The sequence below is a fragment of the Protopterus annectens genome, chromosome 12.part0 (assembly GCF_019279795.1).
Source record: "Protopterus annectens isolate FY-2018-M chromosome 12.part0, PAN1.0, whole genome shotgun sequence".
Lineage (NCBI taxonomy): Eukaryota > Metazoa > Chordata > Ceratodontiformes > Protopteridae > Protopterus > Protopterus annectens.
In genome coordinates, this window is record NC_056746.1 from 270,998,825 (window position 1) to 271,020,764 (window position 21,940).

At 45.2% G+C, this 21,940-nt stretch overlaps 1 protein-coding gene across 2 annotated transcripts in view; it reads left to right on the top strand.

Annotated features, from left to right (window-relative positions):
- Positions 1 to 21,940, top strand: part of DNAJA3 (DnaJ heat shock protein family (Hsp40) member A3) — a 911,667-nt gene that overhangs the window by 421,982 nt on the left and 467,745 nt on the right. For both annotated transcript variants that reach the window (XM_044089330.1, XM_044089331.1), the window contains exon 7: positions 8,925 to 8,989. In XM_044089330.1, the coding sequence (XP_043945265.1) occupies positions 8,925 to 8,989 (65 nt within the window). The remainder of the gene's footprint in view (positions 1 to 8,924; positions 8,990 to 21,940) is intronic.

A 21,940-nucleotide genomic window follows, 5' to 3' on the forward strand; every position in this document is an offset into this window, starting at 1 on the left:
TAAGGATAGGGTATCATTACGTACTAATCCTTCCTTTATGCCTAAGGTGGTTTCTAGTGTGGCTTTAAACCAAACTATTCATTTGCCTACTTTTTATGCAGATCCCCAAAATAAAGGGGAAAAGATTTTGCACACTTTAGATGTACACAGGCAATGCTGTTATTATTTAAGCAGGACTAAGGATTTTAGGCAGTCTCAGCAGTTGTTTGTTTCTTTTGCTTTGAGTTCGAGGGCAAGCCTGTGTCAAAACAAACTATTTCTAGGTGGATTGGGTTTTGCATTGCATTTTGTTATTCCCATCATGGCAAGGAGATTCCAGCTGGGATTAGGCCTCATTCCACTAGGGCTACTGCCACTTCAACAGCATTTCTAAGGGGGTGGCAACTAAGGATATTTTGGAGGCAGCTACTTGGAGTTCAGTGCATACTTTCTCTAAGCATTATCACCTTCCTCTCTACTCTAAGTCTAGGGCTGGTTTTGCCACAGCTATTTTGCAAGGCATGTTGTCAGCTCCTGTTTCCTTATGATTTGCCAGCCTCCCTTACCTCTGCTTTGGGATTCTACCCAATAGTTAGGACTGCAGCAATGTGGAATGAAGAACATAGTACAGTTTTGTACCTACCATAAATGTAGATGTTCGAGGATCCACATTGCTGCAGTCCAATTTACCCTCCCTCCTTCCCCTCTGTGTTTAGGGGTGGTTGTGTAGGTGAGGTTATATTCTGGTACTTTTGTATATATTGTACATATTTTTGGTGCAGGTATGTTTGGAGTTTTTGGTATTGGCCTTGTCTTTTTAGGGTCTTCTGACATCTGGGGCAAGAAAAGACTGAGGATATGACGTCGGTCATGCGCATTAGTACCCTGACGTACTGACGTCAGTCTAATGCGCCTTGACCGACGTCAGCCATATACTTTGGTATTCGGGCCGACTGGACAGCGGACTACCCAATAGTTAGGACTGCAGCAATGTGGATCCTCGAACATCTACATTTATGGTAGGTACAAAACTGTACTATTTTCTCACCTCAGGTGAGAAGCATCATCTGTAGACATTTTGCTGCAAGTTCCCTACCCAGTGTGCGTATATTGGCCTGGATAGTGGACACGTTCAGCATATTGCATGGGGGACCACCTGTTCTCCTTTTCATCCTTACCACTGTCAGGCAACTATCACTACTTTTTTGATGTGTCAGATCAGGGAATTTGTCTGATATGGCTATTTGGCCACCCAAACATTTTCCATAACTACAGATTGGACTTACAGTCCAAGAACATTGCAAAATTTCTTTTCCATTCTGGAGTCCATGTTTTAGCTACTACATAGGGAAGTCCTTACTTCTTTTTTAATATTTTCTCATGGGTGAGAAATAACACTGCAGTTGTGATTCCACCTCTTCTTTCGGCTGCTCCCATCAGGGGTCACCACAGCAGATCAACCGTTTCCATTTCTTCCTGTCCTCCGCATCTTGCTCTGTCACACCAACCACCTGCATGTCCTCTCACCACATCCATAAACCTTATCTTAGGCCTTCCTCTTTTCCTGTTACCTGACAGCTTCATCCTTAGCATCTGTTTCCCAATATACTCTGCATCCCTCCTCAGCACATGTCCAAACCAACGTAATCTTGCCTCTCTGGCTTTGTCTCCAAACCTTCCAACCTGGGCTGACCCTCTAATATACTTTTTCCTAATCCTGTCCATCCTTGTCGCACCCAGTGCAAATCTTAACATCTTCAACTCTGCCACGTCACGCTCTGACTCCTGCCTTTTTGTCATTGCCACTGTCTCCAACCCATATAACCTAGCTGGTCTCACTACCCTCTTGTAGACCTTCCCTTTCACTCTTACTGGTACTCGTCTGTCACAAATCACTCCTGACACTCTTCTCCACCCACTCCATCCTGCCTGTACTCTCTTCCACACTCACCATTACTCTGAACTGTTGATCCCAAGTATTTAAACTCATCGACCTTCGGCACTTCTACTGCCTGCATCCTCACCATTCCTCTATCCTCCCTCTCATTCACACACATATATTTTGTCTTAGTCCTGCTGACCTTCATTCCTCTTCTCTCTAGAGCATATCTCCACCTCTCCAGGGTCTCTTCCATCTGTTCCCTACTCTCACTGCAGATCACAATGTCATCTGCAAACATCATAGTCCACGGGGACTCCTGTCTGATCTCATCTGTCAACCTGTCCATCACCATTACAAATAATAAAGAGCTCATAGCTGAAACTTGATGTAATCCCACCTGCACCTTAAACGCACCCGTCACTCCCACCTTAGTCACACTACCCTCGTACATATCCTGTACCACTTTTACATACTTCTCTGACACTCCCGACTTCCTCATACAATACCACAACTCCTCTCTAGGCACCCTGTCATATGCTTTCTCTAAATCCACAAAGACACAATGCAACTCCTTCTGACATTCTCTGTACCCTCTCCATCAACACTCTCAAAGCAGACATCGCATCAGTAGTGCTCTTTCCTGGCATGAAACCATACTGCTGATCACTAGTAATCACCTCCCTTCTTAACCTTGCTTCCACTACTCTTTCCCATAACTTCATGCTGTGACTGATCAATTTAATCCCTCTGTAGTTACTACAGCTCTGCACATCACCCTTATTCTTAAAATTCCAATGCTGAATAATGAACAGCTGTATAAACAACATCATAATGATAGATGCCTGTGGGTATGAAAGGGAATAAATACAAAAACTACTTTAGGCACTGATGAGTTAGTAGTCTAATTGGACAAATGAGTAATATGCTAGATTTTGTGCTAGTTAGAAGCCAGTATTTTTTATTGTGAGAACAGTTCTTTTAATGTAAGTCAAGTAAAAAGGACCACTAAGATGATCTAGTGAATGCAGCAAAAAGAATAACAGAGAAACTTCAAAATCCACTTTTTATTCAAAAAAAAAGGGGGGGGGGCAGAGGAATGATAAGATGGGAATACGAGGCAGATTAGAGTGATTAATGGAGTGTAATGCAAGCTCTGTGGATGTTCATCGTGCATACAGCTGCAGTAATCACAGATGGGTTCTCTGCCGTCAGGCGGGTCCTCGGTCGGCTGAATTCCAAAGTCTAGGTCCGGCGTCGGTTGTTGTCGCTTTCTTTCCTGATGTCAGTGAGGCAGGGGTATATAAGACACAGCTGACGCTATTTTCTTCAGTCTTTTTTGCCGTGCGGTGCCCGAAGCAGAAGCAGTTCGCAAGTGCCGGTCGGCCAGCTCCTGAATTTACGAAAAATTGGAAACCGAAGTCTTTATTAAAGCTAAGTACCCCATTGGGGAAACTTTTCTTGCCTCAGACTGATGTCAGAAAAAGTTAACAATTGTATTTCTTGTGGGAAGCAAATACCGTATAAGGATTGCCATTCCCTCTGCATACCTTGTTTAGTCCCAGACCACGACGTCTCGGGCTGTCGCTTTTGCGCTACTTTCAATAAACGCACTATTAAGCGTCGGACGGAGTTCGCCCAACACTTTTTTGGTAAAGACTCAGACTACCGTTTTGTCCAAAAAACGTAAGGACAAGGACTGACACGCGAGGTCCGCGGTCCCCACCGACACCACGCCAAAACCGGCTACACGTGGTCCGGTTCTCAGCGAGACGCCTATGCAGCCCCTAAACTACCGACACTTCTTTGGCGGTGTCTTCTGTAACCAAGACCGCAGGTACCTCGGCCCAGACCCAGACTACAACCACCGAAGCCATTGTGAGCGTTGAGCCTCCTAATGTGGACAGGTCCACTTCCACCCATGGTGTCTTTAGACCCTCATCTTCCTTTTCCATTAAGGCCTTTACCAAGTCCAAATCAGCCAGGCATCCCCAGAGGCCTGTTGCACAGGGCCCATCTCCAGGCCTCATGCCTAAAAAGCAGATGCTTAAAATGGCTGAGGATTTAATTACTCTTATCAGGGGTTCCCAACCCCCTCCAGACAAGAGGCCCAGAGTGGAGGAAGATTCTCCCTCTTCTGATCAGGGCTCCATTTTTTCAGAACATTCTGATGTAGAGGAACACTCTTACTCCCCTTTTGAAGATTCTGATGCAGAGCAGTCCATTCCTTCTGTATCTCCTCCTGAGGATTTTTCTTTTGGGGAAACCTTGCACACCTTGAGGGAACACTTCCATTGGGAAGGCCAAGACTTTTCTGATTCCAAGAAAAGACTTGGGGAATTTCTTTTGTTACCTCAACACAGACCTCTGGCGATACCGCCTGTCTTGGACATACTTGATGATGTTTATTCGGAGGCTTGCCTTAATCCGGATTCCTGCCTCCTGCCCCAGTCAAGCCTGATAGGTACTACAGAGTTCCTAACTCTCACCAATTTCTCTACAAAAGCCATAATGCTGACCCTGAAACCATTTCTCAAGGCCCCAAGGGAATGAAGGCCTCTACTGCTAAGAATCCACTACCTTCCGAAAGAGAGTCAAGATCTTTAGAAAGGTGGGGAAAAAAGGTATATACCTCGGCCACCCTAGCCATGAGGGCCTTAAATTGTCAGTTTCATATGCTTAAATATCAGCAGTTTCTGTTATCACAATTAAGAAATAAAATGTCTCAACCTGAACAACCAGACTTGAAGGAGTTGCAGGATATGATGCGTAGTGCAGAACAAGTGGGTAAACACACCTTACAATGTGGCTATGATGCCCTAGAGGCCTCAAGTAGAGCTGCTGTTACAGGATCAGTCATTCGTAGACATGCCTGGCTTAGGGAACAAATCTTGCCTGATCATGTGAAAGCTAAACTATTAGATGCTCCTTTACAAAAGGATGTGTTATTTGGTACTAATGCTGAGGAGATACTACGGAAAATGGAAGAAAAAGCCAAATCTATGCAAACTGTCAAAGCTTTTGTACAGGTTCAACCACCACGTTTTAGCAGAAATTGGCCTTCTAAAAACTGGTCCTTTCCAGCCACGGACAAGCCCCAAAGAGGTAGATACAGGCGCACAAGGGGCAGAGGACAATCACAAGGATCATATAGAGGCAGGCAATGGCAAACTCCAGCACCAAGAGGTGGCGAAGACGGTGCACAACAATACAGGAAACAAACCCAATGACTTCCTCCTTTCCATGCCAAGCAAGTCTCAGCTGGCATCACCCTTGGGAGGAAAACTGGCATTATTTACAAGAAATTGGCATATTGTCACAACAGACACATGGATCCTGGACGTTATAAACAGAGGCTACAGATTTCATTTTCACACTCTCCCAAAAATGAGAGGCATGCCAAACCTGCCACACAATCGAAGGGCAGAGGCACAACTACAAATTTCAAAGCTCATAGACATGAAAGCTATTCAAGAGGTACCTATTCACGAGCAAGGTCAAGGTTTTTACTCCAGGCTATTTCTGGTACCAAGGAAAGGATCCGACTGGAGACCCATTTTGGACTTATCCATCCTAAACACATTCTTACTCGTACCATTCAAGATGCTCACATTACAGCAGCTTCTTCCCATGCTGGACAAGGAGTTTTGGCTGGTAACATTGGACCTCAAGGAGGCATACCTGCATGTCCCAATCAGACAAAGCTGCAGAAGATACCTCAGATTTCTTGCAGGTTCAATACACTATCAATTCTCTGCATTGCCCTTTGGCTTATCTACTGCGCCCAGAGTATTCACGAAATGCCTGGCATCAGTCATTGCCTACTGCAGACTTCAAGGGATACAAATTTACCCTTATTTGGACGACTGCCTGATCCAAGCGGACAGCAAGCACATACTTCTGGAACATCTGGCTTATGTAACACGGTTACTGCATTCTCTGGGATACACAATCAGCAAAGAGAAATCCAGGCTAACACCATCTCAGAAAATAACTTTCCTGGGTGCCAACTTGGACACAAACTCCCAGATGGCCTATCTTACGCCAGAAAAACAGGGGCAACTAACTCAATACTTCAAAATACTAGCAAATTGTACCAGGCTTACTGCAAGGAAAATCCTGCAGGCTCTGGGCTTCATGGCACCTTGCATTCTTTTAATCCCATGTGCAAAATTGCATATGAGGAAACTTCAATGGTACCTAAAAAACCTTTGGTCTCAGCACAGCCACAGTTTGGAAACAATAATACCAATAATTCCATGTTTGCAAAAGGAATTTCTATGGTGGGCCCAAGCATGTCAAACAAACACAGGTCTCCCATTCTGCAAGCCTCAAGCAAATCAAGTCATCACAACAGATGCCTCAGATTACGCCTGGGGGCGCACATGACAGACAGGTGCATTCAGGGCAAATGGTCCCAAAAGGAAAAGCACCTTCACATCAATCAAAAAGAAATTCTAGCAGTGATAAATGCAATTACAGCTTTCAAGGACTTCCTGCATCCAGGACAGTTATTGATAAGAACAGACAACACTACAGTAATGTGGTACATAAACAAGGAGGAACACATTCATACCCCCTGTGCAGACTAGCCATGACACTTTGGAACTTGGCTCTGGAATGGCAAATCGAACTTCAAGCACAGTACATGCCAGGTTTGGAAACACACTGGCAGGCAATCTAAGCAGAAATATGACAGATCCACACGAATGGAAGTTGCATCCTCAAGTGTTTACAAAGATAATCCAAGCGTGGGGGAGGCCAGACATAGATCTCTTCGCCTCCCACAGGAATCATCAGTTGGAAAAGTTTTGTTCAAGGACCTTTCATCCAAAGGCCTGGAGAGTTGACGCCCTTTCATTCAGTTGGACAGCATGGACAGTTTACGCTTTCCCACCTCTGCCTCTTCTGCCCAAGGTGCTCTTGAAAGCAAGGGCAGACAGACCGACCGAAGATGATACTGATTGCTCCAGACTGGCCAAGACAACACTGGTACCCACTCCTGAGGAGCCTAACACATACTCCTCCCTGGTCCCTACCTCTAATGCCTCTTCTGCTGACTCAGCACAGCTACAAAACTCTTCACAGTCAGCTGAAAACACTCAATCTCGCTGCATGGAAAATTCCTTAACACCACAACAGACTCTACTCCCCGAAGAGGTGCAGGATGTTATTTTGGAGGCCAGAAGGCCATCTACTAGAAAGGCTTGCTCTGCAAAATGGAAACTGTTTTGCTCTTGGAATGAGAAAAAAGGCCAGGACCCTAGAAAACTGAATTTGCCTCAGGTATTACAGTATCTAGCTGAGCTGCTGAACAGTGAACTTTCATTTTCCTCCATAAAAATCCATGCCTCAGCCATTTCTGCAGAATTCAACACAGATCCATCCTTATTCTCTCACCCACTCTTAAGACAGTTCCTCAGAGGGGCTAAGAATATAAGACCACCAAGGAAACAACCAATTCCAGCCTGGGATCTTAATTACATTCTAGAAAAATTAAAATTGCCTCCCTTTGAACCAGCTGCCTCAACAGATTTGCAATATTTGTCCTGGAAAACAGCTTTCCTTCTGGCCATTACCTCAGCTCGTAAGGTTTCGGAACTACAAGCCCTCATGGCTGTGCAGCTCTTTCTCATCTTCCATCAGGACAGGGTTTCCCTTCGAACCAACCCGTCATTTATGCCTAAAGTGGTATCCAGGGCAGCTTCAAGCCATACACTTACCTACCTTTTACCCCAATCCTCAAAACAAAGGGGAAAGGCTGCTACACTCCTTGGACATCCATAGACAGCTACGTTATTATTTGGACAGAACAAAGCCTTTCAGGAAATCAGAACAACTTTTTGTGTCCTATGCTGTAGGAGCTCAAGGGAAGCCAGTTACCAAACAGACAATTTCAAAATGGATAGGCCACTGCATATGGTTTTGTTACTCCTATCATGGAAAATCTGTCCCTACAGGCATCAGATCCCACTCCACCAGGGCCACAGCTACCTCTACAGCCTTCCTCAGAGGAGTTCCTACCAAAGATATTTTGGAGGCAGCCACTTGGAGTTCTGTTCATACCTTCACAAAACACTACCACCTGCCTTTATATTCTAAAACTAGAGCAGGCTTTGCCACTGCTGTGTTGCAGAGCATTCTGGCTCATCCCATTTCCACATAGTGCCTACCACCCTGTGCGTAGCTTTGGGATTCCATCCATCTGTGATTACTGCAGCTGTATGCACGATGAACATAGTACAGTTTTGTACCTACCATAAATGTAGATGTTTGAGTGCTAATACAGCTGCAGTACAGTTTTCCCTCCCTCCTTCCCCTCTTGGTAAAGGCCTAGGGCCTAACCCCTATTCATACAACCTGACTGGGTTATCCTTCTATGGTATATTTGCTTGCAACTACTGATTTTTGGTTATATTGCATTTCATGTATATAATTATAATTTATGTATTGCCTTCCTTCTGGGGGCACCTGAAATCTGGGGCAAGAAAGACTGAAGAAAATGGCGTTGGCTGTGTCTTATATACCCCTGCCTCACTGACGTCAGGAAAGAAAGCGACAATAACCGACGCCGGACCTAGACTTTGGAATTCGGCTGACCGAGGACCCGCCTGACGGCAGAGAACCCATCTGTGATTACTGCAGCTGTATTAGCACTCGAACATCTACATTTATGGTAGGTACAAAACTGTACTATATAGAAACATTCCTTAGGACCACCATGTGACATATGGAGAGAAGATAAGGCTGTGCAAATGCAGTGTTGTATATAGCTGTGGAACTTTAAAAACAGTCAGCCGGAGGAGGCAGTGAGGTTAAGTATGGTAGATGCATTGCGACTTGCATGGGTAAATTCATGCATATGAGATGCATTAGGAAGTGTTAACTAAATGTAGAGGCTTGAAAGATCTAGGATGCATGGAAAGGGAAAGCTCTTATGGACGTGGGTATGTGTGCCTTGTCTCTTTTTGTAAGGTAGTGTTAAGTTTGTGACTTGTTTGACATCACTGCTTTTCAGATTATCTGATGGAATTGTTGAAATTTCATTAATAATTTCCTTTTACAGGGATAGAAGATGGACAGACTGTCCGAATGCCTGTTGGAAAAAAGGAAATTTTCATCACATTTAGGGTATGTCTGCAGCACAGCAGCCTTTCTCAGTTTTTTCCTTCATTTTTTTCTGTTTTGCCATTTGTATCACTTAATGCCAATGTAACACTGAGTTTTTTAATTTATGTAGCTGTTGATCTGGATTAGTGTTATCTTCTCAATGAGCAAATGCAGTGAAATGTTGGCAAAGTAGCTAACATAGGACCGTAAAGCCAACATTTCCAAAGAGCGGAGCAACTTCTGGGCCGTTGCGTATGCTAACGGTTCACGTTTACTGTGGGGATGAGATAAAACAATTTTTATAAAGTAGAATCCGATTTCAGAGACCATTATGCATTGTGCATCTTTTATGGATTTCCTGTTTTGATATCCCCAGTTTAGCATAATTCTGAAGTTTCTTAGCTACTGTGTTGTTGGGTACATTAATGAATATTGTGCATGAAGTAAACTCTGTTGTTTGCAGTATTTGAATCATGAAGTCTTTTGAGTTGAACAGTGTAGTTTTTTTTTTTTTTTTTTTTCCGCATGCGATAAGCTTCTTGTACCCTCTAAACTATAATAGCAAGGCTGAAACATTGTGGAAAGTTAGAAATTATTTCAAGAAATGTTTGATCTGATGTCAGCCTTCATTGCTGGTAGTGCTGTCCCTTTAATCCTACCTCTAGTAGTTTTGGCGTACCATCATTGCTAGTTCCTCTCTCTCTCCTTTCTTCTGTGTACATGGACATTTAGTGCGAGTGGTTTCTGCTGCTGTTTTCTTTGCGTCGGTCAACATGGCATATAAGACTAAGGGTGCAACTGGCTTTAAACGATGTTCTGGTTGTGGCAGAAAAATGTCCTGTTCTGATGGTCATTTATCTTGCGTTTGCGGAGCATTTACAACAAGAATGTGATATTTGTCGAGTTTTTAGTCACAGGGCTCTCTCAAAGAGGACAAATAAGCTTATTTTAAAAGGTCTGATAAAAACTTCCTTTGAGTCTTTGTCCAGTCAGCCTAGGGTATCAAAATTGGGTGCGTCTTTTCCTGCATCATCTTCCCCTTCCTCAAAGACTGAACATGTTAAGATGAGGAGTCTCTTGGTACCTGCATCCCCTTCGGCTCCAGCACATAGCTCTAAATCTTCGGCTCCCACACCTACTGCAGAACTAAAATTGGATAACAAAAAAGTCTTTGGAACTGTCCCCTCAGTTCCAGTTGCAGTAAAAACCTTGGCATCTCAAGTTTCTGTGCTGTCCACCTTGGTGCCGACCTTTCAAGTCACATCTCCTTCCTTGGTGTTGGTTACGGTGCCAGCGGTATTTGGAACTGGTTCCTACCATGGCGCTGTTAGAACCACGATTACTTTCAGCATCTAGAAAATATTCCCCATCAATAGACCCCCTTTGTTGGACAAGTTTCAAGCCTCTTTTTTTTTTTTTTTTTTATATATATATAGAGAGGCCAGAATCTCCTTCAGCCTTTTTGGTCCATTCATCTACAAGTCTGGTGGAAGTCAATGTCATGAGGTTGGTGGATCAGCTACTTGTGGCAAGGGGTCTTTCAGCTTCTTCCCAGGCTTCACTCCCTTCTGGAGATGGGACCTTTTCTCCAAAGACTCCTCCAGATGTTCTTCCTCTATCCACAACTGCGGCTTTAGAGACCTCTGCTCCGATTTTCCCAGTTCTAGCTGTTCTGGTGCTAACAGCTCTTATGCCTTCAGCTCCAGTCTGTACCCTGAGTTCCTCCGCTTCTTTGGAACTAATGGGCTCCTTGGGGTTGTAGCTCTGCTGCACCGTTTGTGGGTGCTTCCTCGGCTTTGACCTTGATGGCGGTTTCCACGGAGTGGGTTGGGGCCATAGTTTTGAGGTTGTCCTTCCCAGTTCTGGGCACCCATCTCTCTTTGGGGGGATCTGCCTTTCAAGTTATGGAGAGGGTCTTGGCCTCTGCAGGCTCTCAGTCAATTTCTTTCCCATCGGAGGATTTTGCCGGGATTCTGTCTGGTTGAGAAATTTCACCAACCTCCACACCCAGACAGCAAGCATCAAAGCTGCAGGACGCCCCTGTACAGGGCCTTACCTCTTCTGAGTCCTCCACAGAATTTCCCACTGAGGAGGTGCCCCAGAAAGGGTTGTGTGAGAGGAAACAACCTTGATTCCCAGGAGGAATCAGTCACAGAGGACACGGACTTTGATGACTGGGAGAGTCCCCCCCCCCCCCAGTTACCCCCAGAAGATGGAGACATTCTAGAAATATTAAAGTAGAAGGATGGCTGGAAGCCCCAAGACCCATCCTCAGAGGAGTAAGTGTACTTGCAAGCTGTTGGTGCTCGCCCATCTATCTCTTGGGTGACCCCGCCGGCTGACTATCTTAAGTTGATCACACAGCGGGCATGGAAGGCCCCTGTTTCTATAGATCTAATCCCCAGGAGACCAGATAAAACCCTTTCTGCTCCAGAGGACCAACATCACTGGGCTAAAGGTTTAGTAGTAGATGCCATGGTGGTTGTGGCAGCCACCAAGAAGGAACTAGCAGAAGAAAGTTCCACCATTCATCCCCCTATCTGGGAGTCCAGGGCAATGGAGAGGTTTGGTAAGTGGGTCTATGCTTCGATTTTTGCCTTACGGTTGTTGAATTTTATGGCACATTTCATTAGACTTCAGAGGGATCTGATCAACAGCTCACAGATACCCTCACAGGAGATGTCTGACAAGGAACAAGGTAAAGTAGCCTCCCAGCTTGCCATCCTGGAGTCTATCTCTAACTCGTCCATGAGGCTTTATTGCTCATGCAGCCAAAGGGGCGACTAGGGCAGTGGGTTCTAGCATAGCCATAAGGTGGCATGCCTGGATGCTCTTGTGTGATTTTGCAGAGCCATTTTAAGTCTTCATTTGTCAATTCTCTGTTTAACAGATCTTCCCTTTTTGGTCCCAAAGTTAAAGATACCTAGGCCAGATGTGAAAAGGATGGAAAAATTCTGTCTGCCATGGGCATACGTTTTTCCACTCTCCAATGCTTCTATTCCAGGAACCAGATGAGGGGGGAAATGTGATTCAAGAAAACCCAAGGGCCTTCCCAGGAAGCATGTGGCACTGACTCCCCTCGAGCAGAGGAGACGCTGTAATGGAAGACGCCAACTACACAGCAGAAGTGGCCTACAAAATCAGGGATGTTCATCGTGTTTCACTGTTGCAGTCATTACACTTGGGTTATCCTGCTGGCAGGCTACCCGCAGTCGGCTTGAATTCCAAAGTCCTGGTCCGACGTCGGTTGCTGTCGCCTCTACCCTGACGTCAGTGTGCCAGGGGTATATAAGATGCAGCCGACGCCATTTTTTTCAGTTATTCTTGCTGCACATTGCCCGAAGAAAAAGCAGTTCGCAAGTGCCGGTCGGCCGACTCCTGAGATTTTCGAAATTGAATTTCAGATCCGAAGTCTTCAATAAAGCTAAGTACCCCATTGGGGAAACTTTTTTCTTGCTCCAGACCGATGTCAGAAAAAGTTAACAATTGTATTTCTTGTGGGAAGCAAATACGTCATAAGGATTTTCATTCTTGCTGTATTTCTTGCCTAGGCCCTGACCACGGCGTTGCTACTTGTCGGTTTTGTGCTAGATTTAACCAGCGCACTATTAAGCGTCGGTACGATTTTGCATTTCATTACTTTGGCTGAAGGTTTAACTATATAATGCCGTCGGAACAGCCGACGACCAGAGTTCATAAAAAGCGCAAGGAAAAAGAAAAGGACAGGCATCCGAGGTCCAAAACCGACGACGAAGCCTCTTCTAGGCCAGTCTCCGGTTCGCCGATTCTCAGTGAGGCGCTTTCGCAGCCCCTGACACCCGCTACCTCAGAGCCACAGGCCACCTCCGACTCTCACGGGGAGACAACTAGGCCTCTGGATACTCAAGGTATTGAGCCTTCGGAAACTATTCCCTCAGATGGGTCTGGAGCCGCTGAGCAGGCATCAGCTTCTGAGGGTGTTTTCAGACCTACACAGCTTTATATCTAGTCAACTTCAGCATCCAAACCAAAGACTAAAACAGCTTTAAAGACAAGGAAACAAGTACAGCATTCTCCAGGCATACTTCCATGCCTAAGAAACAGATGCTCAAAATGGCCGAAGACCTAATTACTTTGATCAGGGGTTCCCATCCCCCTCCTGATAAGAGGCCTAGGCAAGACACTGAATATGATTCCTCTGATCAGGTTTCCATTTTCTCTGATTCCTCTTCAGAACAGGGATACTCTCTTCCTCCTTATGAGGATTCTGATGCTGAAGAATCTGTTCCTTCAGCTTCCCCCCCTGAGGATTATTCCTTTGGGGAAAACCTGCATACCATGAGGGAGCATTTCCACTGGGAGAACCAAGATTACTCAGAATCTAAGAAAAGGCTCAGAGACTTTCTTCTACTACCTCAGCACAGACCTCTTGCTATTCCACCTGTTCGAGACATTGTAGATGTGTTTTCAGAGTCCGGACTGTCTCCCGACTCTTTACCTCCTGCACCTGTTAAGCCAGACAGATACTACAGGGTTCCAGATTCTCATAAATTTCTATATAAAAACCCTGCTGCTGACCCAGAAACTATATCTCAGGGTCCCAAAGGGGTCAAGGCCTCTACTGCAAAAAACCCTGTCCCCTCAAGTACTCAAGGGCACTGGACAGATGGGGAAAAAAGTTTACGCTTTTTCTACCTTGGCTGTAAGGGCTTTAAATTGTCAGTTTCATATGCTTAAATATCAGCAGTACTTAATGTCATTACTAAAACAGAAAATGTTGACAAATTCTGAATGTTCTGAGAACAAGGAAATGCAGGATTTATTGCATGCCGCTGAACAAGTGTGAAAGCATACTTTGCAATGTGGTTTTGATTCACTGGAGGCCTCTTGCAGGGCCACTGTTACAGGTTCTGTCATTAGAAGGCATGATTGGTTAAAGGAACAGAATCTGCCTGATCATGTTAAAGCAAAATTATTGAATGCTCCATTACAGCATGATACTTTGGTGTTAAAGCAGAAGAGGTGTTGAAGAAAATGGAGGATAAAGCTAAATCTATGCAGACAGTAAAGGATTTCTTACAGGTACAGCCACCCAGATTTAGCAGGAACTGGCCTTCTAAGAATTGGTCCTTTCCAGTGTCAGACAGGCCTCAAAGAGGCAGATACAGACACCCTAGAGGCAGACAACAGCCCCAGGGCTCATACAGGCCCAAACAATGGGGTGCTTCTGCCTCCAAAAGTGGAGAAGACAAGTCACAGCCATATAGGAAACAGTCACAATGACTTCCCTTTGCCAATGCCAAGCACTTATCTTTTTGGCAGCACCCTTAGGGGGAAAGCTTGCACTTTTTTCACAAAATTGGCACATGATCACCCAGGACAAATGGGTCTTAAATATAGTCTCTCACGGCTACAGGTTACACTTTCACACCCTTCCAAAGGCAAAAGGTATGCCAGACCTGCCCCACAATCAATGGGCAGAGGCACAAAAACAAGTTTCATCTCTCATGAACATGAGGGCTATTCAGCCAGTGCCACAACAAGAGCAGGGACAAGGATTTTACTCAAGACTTTTCTTAGTGCCAAGAAAGGACAAAGCCTGGAGACCAATTCTGGACCTGTCTGTTCTAAATACTTTTCTGGACGTTCCAAAATTCAAAATGTTGACTCTGCAGCAGCTTCTGCCCATGCTGGGCAAGAAAGCTTGGCTTGTAACTTTGGACCTCAAAGAGGCATACCTGCATGTCCCAATCAGACAGTCTTGCAGAAGATACCTCAGATTCATAGCTGGCTCAATGCACTACCAATTCTCTGCACTGCCCTTTGGCTTATCTACTGCACCCAGAGTCTTCACAAAATGCCTGGCACCAGTAATTGCATTTTGCAGACAGAGGAATTCAAATATATCCCTACTTGGACGACTGCCTTATTCAAGCAGAGACCAAAGACATTCTACTAAAGCATCTAGCGTCTGTAAAAGATTACTAATTTGCCTAGGGTACACAGTAAATGAAAAGAAATCAAAACTAGTACCCTCTCAAGAGATAATATTCCTGGGTGCAAGCTTAAATACAACTGCCCAGATGGCTTATCTCACGCCAAACAAAGGCAACTGACTTCTTACTTCAAAAACATGGCAACAAAGACCCAGTTATCTGCAAGAAAAAATCTGCAGGCTCTGGGCTTCATGGCATCCTGCATTCTGCTAATTCCATATGCTAGACTGCATATGAGGAAACTACATTGGTATCTAAAATGTCTTTGTACTCATCATTGCCACAGCCTGGAATCATTAATTTCACTCATTCCCTGCCTGCAACAGGAGTTTCGATGATGGGCACAGGCCTGTCACCACAACAAGGGACAGCCATTCACTGTACCCACAGCCAGGCAAACACTAACAACAGATTATGCCTGGGGGGCCCACATGGCAGGAAAATGTATTCAGGGCACATGGCCCGCAAGCCAAAGGCATCTTCACATCAATCAAAAAGAGATGCTAGCTGTACAAAATGCCCTGACAGCCTTCAGGGACCTACTTCATCCAGGACAGCTGCTGATAAAGACTGACAGTACTACAGTCATGTGGTACATAAACAAGCAGGGAGGTACACATTCTTAACCCCTCTGCAGACAAGCCATGATTTTGTGGAACACAGCATTGACGTACCAAGTATACCTGCAAGCACAATTCTTGCCAGGAAAAGCAAATGCTCTGGCAGACGAACTAAGCAGAAACTTCATGGATCCTCATGAGTGGAAACTAGATCCACAAATCTTCAACATAAGAAAATGGGGATGCCTAGACATAGATCTATTTGCCTCCCCTCACAACTGCCAACTACAGAGATTCTGTACAAGGACTTATCACAAACAAGCATGGAAAGTGGATGCTTTGTCATTCAGCTGGAACAACCTTACAGTATATGCCTTTCCTCCACTGCCTCTCCTCCCCAAGGTACTCCTCAAGGTCAGACAAGAGAAGCCACAAATGATACTGATTGCCCCGGATTAGCCACGCCAGCACTGGTACCCAATCCCAAGGAGCTTGTCTCAAGGCCCAGCCTGGACATTGCCTCAAATTCCTCATTTACTGACCCAACAAAACAATCAGATCCTGCACAGCCAGCTCAGAACCCTAAATCTAGCTGCATGGCGGATAGTGTAACCATTCTGAATACACCTCTCCCTAAAGCAGTTATGGATGTTATTTTGGAGGCCAGGAGGCCCAGCACCAGAAAATCTTATGCAGAAAAATGGAATAGTTTCTGTGCTTGGAACCAGGCACAAGGAATTGACGCACTTGTACCAAATATCCCTCAGATTTTACAATACCTAACTGAGATGCTGGACAAAGGCTTATCCTTCTCATCAATTTAGATCCATGCCTCTGCCATTTCAGCTCATTACAATACACATCCACTAATTTTTTCACATCCATTGCTTAGGCAGTACCTCAGAGGGGCCAAAAACATAAGACCTCCAAGGAGAGCACCAATACCTGCATGGGACCTCAATTTTGTCTTGGAAGAACTCACACTGCCTCCTTTTGAGCCAGCCAGTACAGCTGAGATAAAATTCTTATAATGGAAAACAGCTCTGCTCCTAGCAATGACTTCAGCAAGAAGAGTCTCAGAGTTACAGACATTAATGGCTGTGGAACCTTTTATTATCTTCCATTGGGACAGGGTTTCTCTAAGGACAAACCCAACATTTATGCCTAAGGTAGTGTCCAGTGTGGCTCTTAACCAAACCATTCGTTTGCCTACTTTTTACCCAAACCCACAGAATAAAGGGGAGAGACTTCTGCATTCTTTGGACATACACAGACAGCTGCGCTTCTACTTGGACAAAACTAAAGCTTTCAGAAAGACTGAGCAACTTTTAGTGGCATATAGGTTCATAGGTTCATAGGTTCATAGGTTTATACTAGGCTATCTGCCCTAAGGCATTTATAAGCCTAGCCCAAATTATTGTGGCTTACGCCACCCCTTATATGAAAAAATACTGTGCCCATTAGTTTGTTGTGCCTCTGTCCAGCAGTGACCCAGAGATGATTCCCGGGGTAAACCTACGATCTCCCATCCACAGGTCTAGATTTCTCTTGAACAGAGTCAGCGAGGTGCTCTGCCTCACATGGACCGGGATTTTATTCCACAGCATAGGGAGTCTCTGAGTGATAAATCTATCCCTCCAGCACGTCCTATTTATATCCGTGCTAAGGTTTAAGTCGCTTGCTCTAGTGGTTTTGGTGGATTTGGATTTTTGAGGTGGAGCATGTCCATTAATTCACGGTTGGACATGGCCTTGTATGTCAGGCACATGTCACCTCTGAGCAGACGGTATGCGACTGAATAGAGCTGGAGTTTCTTCAATCTGGCAGCATATGACAGATTTTGGAGTCCCTTTATCCTTTTGGTGAGGAACTTTTGGGGTCTCTCCAATTGCTGCAGATGTCGGGTGAGATACATCCCGAATGGGGCATTGTACTCGATCATTGGTCTGATAAGTGAAGAGTACAGGGGAACAATGACCTCACTAGATCTGGATGTGAATCCCTTCATGATCAGGTGGGCAATGTAGAAGGTCTTTCTAACCACTTTAGCAATGTGAGTGTCAAAAGAAAGGCCACTGTCAACCTGGGTCCCCAGGTCCCTGATAACCTCTTCTGTGCTTAGTGGATTGCCACCTATATGGTAGCTTGGGGTTACCTTGTTTTTCCCGAAGGGTATGACTATACATTTTTGGCGTTTAACTTCAGGCCATGGCTCTGGCACCAGCTATCTGTTTCAGTGAGTCCCTTCTGAAGGATATCCGTGTCCGATGCACTTTCCACTATGGCCCAGTTTGCAGTCATCTGCAAACTTTGTCAGCCAAAGTCCTCCCATGTTGGCCTGTACTTCTGAGAAGTAGATGCCAAACAATAGGGCGAAGGACCGAGCCCTGTGGGACACCACTTGTGACCGGCTTGAGTCTGACACAGCGCCAGCAACTCTAACCCTGTGGGTTCTGTCCTTAAGCCAGTTTGCAACCCATCTTGTGACATATGGGTTTACATTTAAGCTGGTAAGTTTTTCTACAATACCGAGTGGGGTATTGTGTCGAAAGCCTTGCAAGGTCAAGGTAGGCTGTATGGACTGCCTTTCCTCATCAATGGCCTTGGTGACTATTTCAAGAAGTCGACCAAGTTCAAAAGGCATGATCTTCCCTTGACAAAGCCAAACTGGGTCGGGTCCAATGTCTGCAAGTCCCTATATCTTTGTTTATGAGCTCCATTATGATCCTCTCCATAGCTTTGCAGACTAGACTTGTTAAGCTTATGGGCGGTAATTACCAGGGTCCGTAGGCGCCATCTTTGTGGAGTGGGACCACAGTTGCCGTCGCCACTCCTTGGGCACGTATCCTGTGGTAAGGCTGAGATTAAACAGCTGCCTTATGCGGTTTAATTCCTCATTTAGCTCGTGTAGCACACAGCCAGGGACACCATCCGTCCCATTGATGCTGTGTTTTTAGCTTTAGAGAGAGCAGCTTTCACCTGCATTTGAGATGTCCGGGAGGCTACACTCGGCTGGGATAGTTATCTCTCCTTTAGGGGAGAGGGGGTGAAGTTTGCACTGAACCTGTCTGCCAGTATGTTGGCAATGTCTGTGGGTTCAGTGATTTTTGTATCATTTTGGACTAATTCTGAGCATATCTGTGAGTTTCCACCCAGGTTCCTAACATAGCTGAAAAAGGCCTTATGATTGTCCTTTGAATCCATGGCAATTTTTCTCTCAAAATTGGCCTTAGTTGATTTTATGAGTGCTCGTAATTTTTTACTAATAATGATCAGTGGTGACTTCCCTTTTATGGATTTTGTTCTATCATGTAATAGCTTTCTCCTCTTATTGTAAAGTTTGTTAATGGCTGGGGTCCACCAGACTGGACGTTTGCCCTTTGTGGAAAGAGTCTTGGTTTTATTTGGGATTGCCTGATCCATGCAGTCCTGGAGGTGTTCATAGAAGGCATTTGTAAGGGCTTCCGCAGCTTGGGTTGTGGTTTCCTCTGACTCAGGGGCCTTGAAGGATACCACACCAGTCTTGAGTAGTGTGAAGTTTGCTTTAGAGAAGTTCTTCACTATGGTCTGTTGTTTGGGGTGGGGCGGATGTGGATTTCCAGTGAGATTAGTTTATGATCAGATCTCACCAATGAGGGATATACTTCGTGTGGAGCATTTTGTCCCCATGTTTGTGACAATGAGATCTAGTATATTTTCTCCTCTCGTGGGAACAGTGACTAGCTGTTCCATGGCATTTGAATTTATGAACTCCAGGAACCGTTGGGCTAGAAAGTTAGGGCTTGAGTAATGTTCCCAGTCTATATTCGGTAGTTGAAGTCACCCAATATGATGGTGTTTGGAGATACATTTATACCCTCCAGTGTCTTCAGGAAGGCTGTGTGGGGTTCCTGAGTTTGAGAGGGTGGCCTGTAGCATGCTACAATTTGTAGAGCAGTTTTGCCTATGGTTAGTTGCACCTGGATGGTTTCAAGCTTCATGCGTTGCCACCAACCTGGAGGTGTGAGTATCCTTTATGAATATGGATACACCCTCCTTTTGTGGAGTGGTCCGGGTTTTGGGCGGAACGCATGATATGAGGTAAAACCTAATAGTGCCGGGTGCTCTCAGGAGCCTTGAACCAGGTTTCAGTTACAGCACAGACATCGATGTTCTCCATACTGAGAAGGGCCTCGAGTGCGTGCATTTTGAGATTTAGACTTCTGGCATTGAGCAGCATTACCCTCAATTTCTTCCCATTTTGTTTTCTAGGGTGGTAGGTTTAGAATTTGAGCCTTGCCTAAAAAGGCACTATGGGGTGGCAAGAGCCTTAGCCAATATCCGAATCCCAGGGTGACAGGTGCAAGCCCCTTCATGGCAGCGTGGCTTGTCAAGCATGTCATCCCAGGCAGACAGACACTGGATCCCCTTTGAATGACACCAGACATTAAGCCAATTGTTAAAGCTGATCATCTTGTCTCTATATTGTGGCATCATTCTTGGTGAAGGAAGGATACTGCTCAGGGTTAGGGTCATACCTGCCTGGGCTACATAATCAGAGAGCTCCTCTATGTCTCTTTTCATGCAGTCCAGGGAGTGCGTCTCAGGTCGTTCACACCAGCATGGACAATGACTGTGTCATATTTGTACTTGCTTTGGAGTGACCCGAGTGCTTGTGTTATGTGGCGATTCTAGCCCGATAGGCAGCTTACTGTGACCCTCTCCTTGTTCAGCCTGGTGAGTGGGACGCCAGTGTGTCTGACTATGGAGTCACCTATGACAAGTATGTTTGGTGTTGTATTTGGCCTTAAGGGCTGTGACTGCTTTGCACACTGCTTTTGTGGTTTATGTGTTGCTTGTGGGGTGTCCTGAGGTAGCAGTTGTTTGGGTGTCTGCTTTGGAGGCCTCTGCTGTTTAGGTAAATTTTACTCAGAGCCTCGAGTATGTCTTTGTGTGTTTATGTGTTTGATTCAGTGGAGTGGTAGCATTATGTGAGGCTGGTTTTGTGGTGTGTAGTTGCCTTCTCCTCCTGTCTGGTCTTGCCAGTCCTGAGTTGAGAGAGCTCAGCCTCCAGTTTGGCTAAATAGCTGCATCTCTCGCAAGTATTTGTGTTATGTGGGAGGAGGAGAGGGTTGTCTGTGTACATGAGGCAGTTATAACATTGCCTCAAGATTCCCAGATTCACCAGCTGGACCGGAGAGGAGATTGACAACTGACCTTTGGACATGCTAGAATAATATTGGGAAATCCTTAATTGAAAACAAGGGCCAGTGGGGAGTGAGGGTGTAGTGCTTTTAATTTTTAGTGCTGACTTATATAATTGCTTTAGTGAGCAAGTGCCAGGTAACTTGAGTGCAATGTGTTACAAGTAACTAAATGCAAAAACGACAAACAGTAACTTTCTTTCAAGTGAAACAAGGAAATAAGTACAGTAAGCAATGCAGGATCACAAGGAAAGGCTATCTCAAAGCAGACTATTTCAAAATGGATAGGACACTGCATTAGTTTCTGCTATTCACAACATGGCAAATCAGTGCCTAAGGGTATTAGACCACATTCGACCAGGGCAGCAGCCACCTCAGCAGCCTTCCTCAGAGAAGTACCAACCAAGGATATTTTAGAGGCTGCAACTTGGACTTCAGTGCACACTTTTACTAAGCACTTTGCCACTGCAATTCTGCAGGGCCTCATAGCCACTCCTAATTCTATTTAAACCCAGCTGCCCAACCTCAGCTTTGGGATTCAACCCAAGTGTAATGATTGCAGCAGTGAAACACGATGAACATAGTACAGTTGTGTATCTACCATAAATGTAGATGTTCGAGTGTATTCACTGTTGCAGTCCAGTTTACCCACCCACCATCCCCCTTTCTTTGCTGGGACTTATCTGTACTTCTCTATTTTATACAACCTATGTGGTGCATTTGCTTGTAGATGAAGGTAATGTTTATTTTAGTACATGCTTTTTATGAGCAATATTTTTAGTCTACCCTTTTGGGGGCACCTGACATCTGGGGCAAGAAAAACTGAAGAAAATGGTGTTGGCTGCATCTTGTATACTCCTGGCACACTGACGTCAGGGAAGAGGCGACAGCAACCAACGCCGGACCAGGACTTTGGAATTCAGGCCGACTGCGGGTAGCCTGCCAGCAGGATAACCCAAGTGTAATAACTGCAACAGTGAATACACTCGAACATCTACATTTATGGTAGGTACACAACTGTACTTTCCAGAGACTCTCTGTCAGGGAAATCCTACCATTGCTTTGAAGGGAGGCCCGATTGCTTGCCTCTGGAGGTGGTCAGGGTAAGACTATTCTTGCGCTCACTAGCCTGGCAAAAAATAAAAACAGATGCTTGGGTGCTAAGGATCATTGCCAGAGGATACTACATCTCCTTTACTCTCACTCCAAAAACAGGAAGAAAAATCCCTGATGTTCCACCCAGTTAGAGGGATC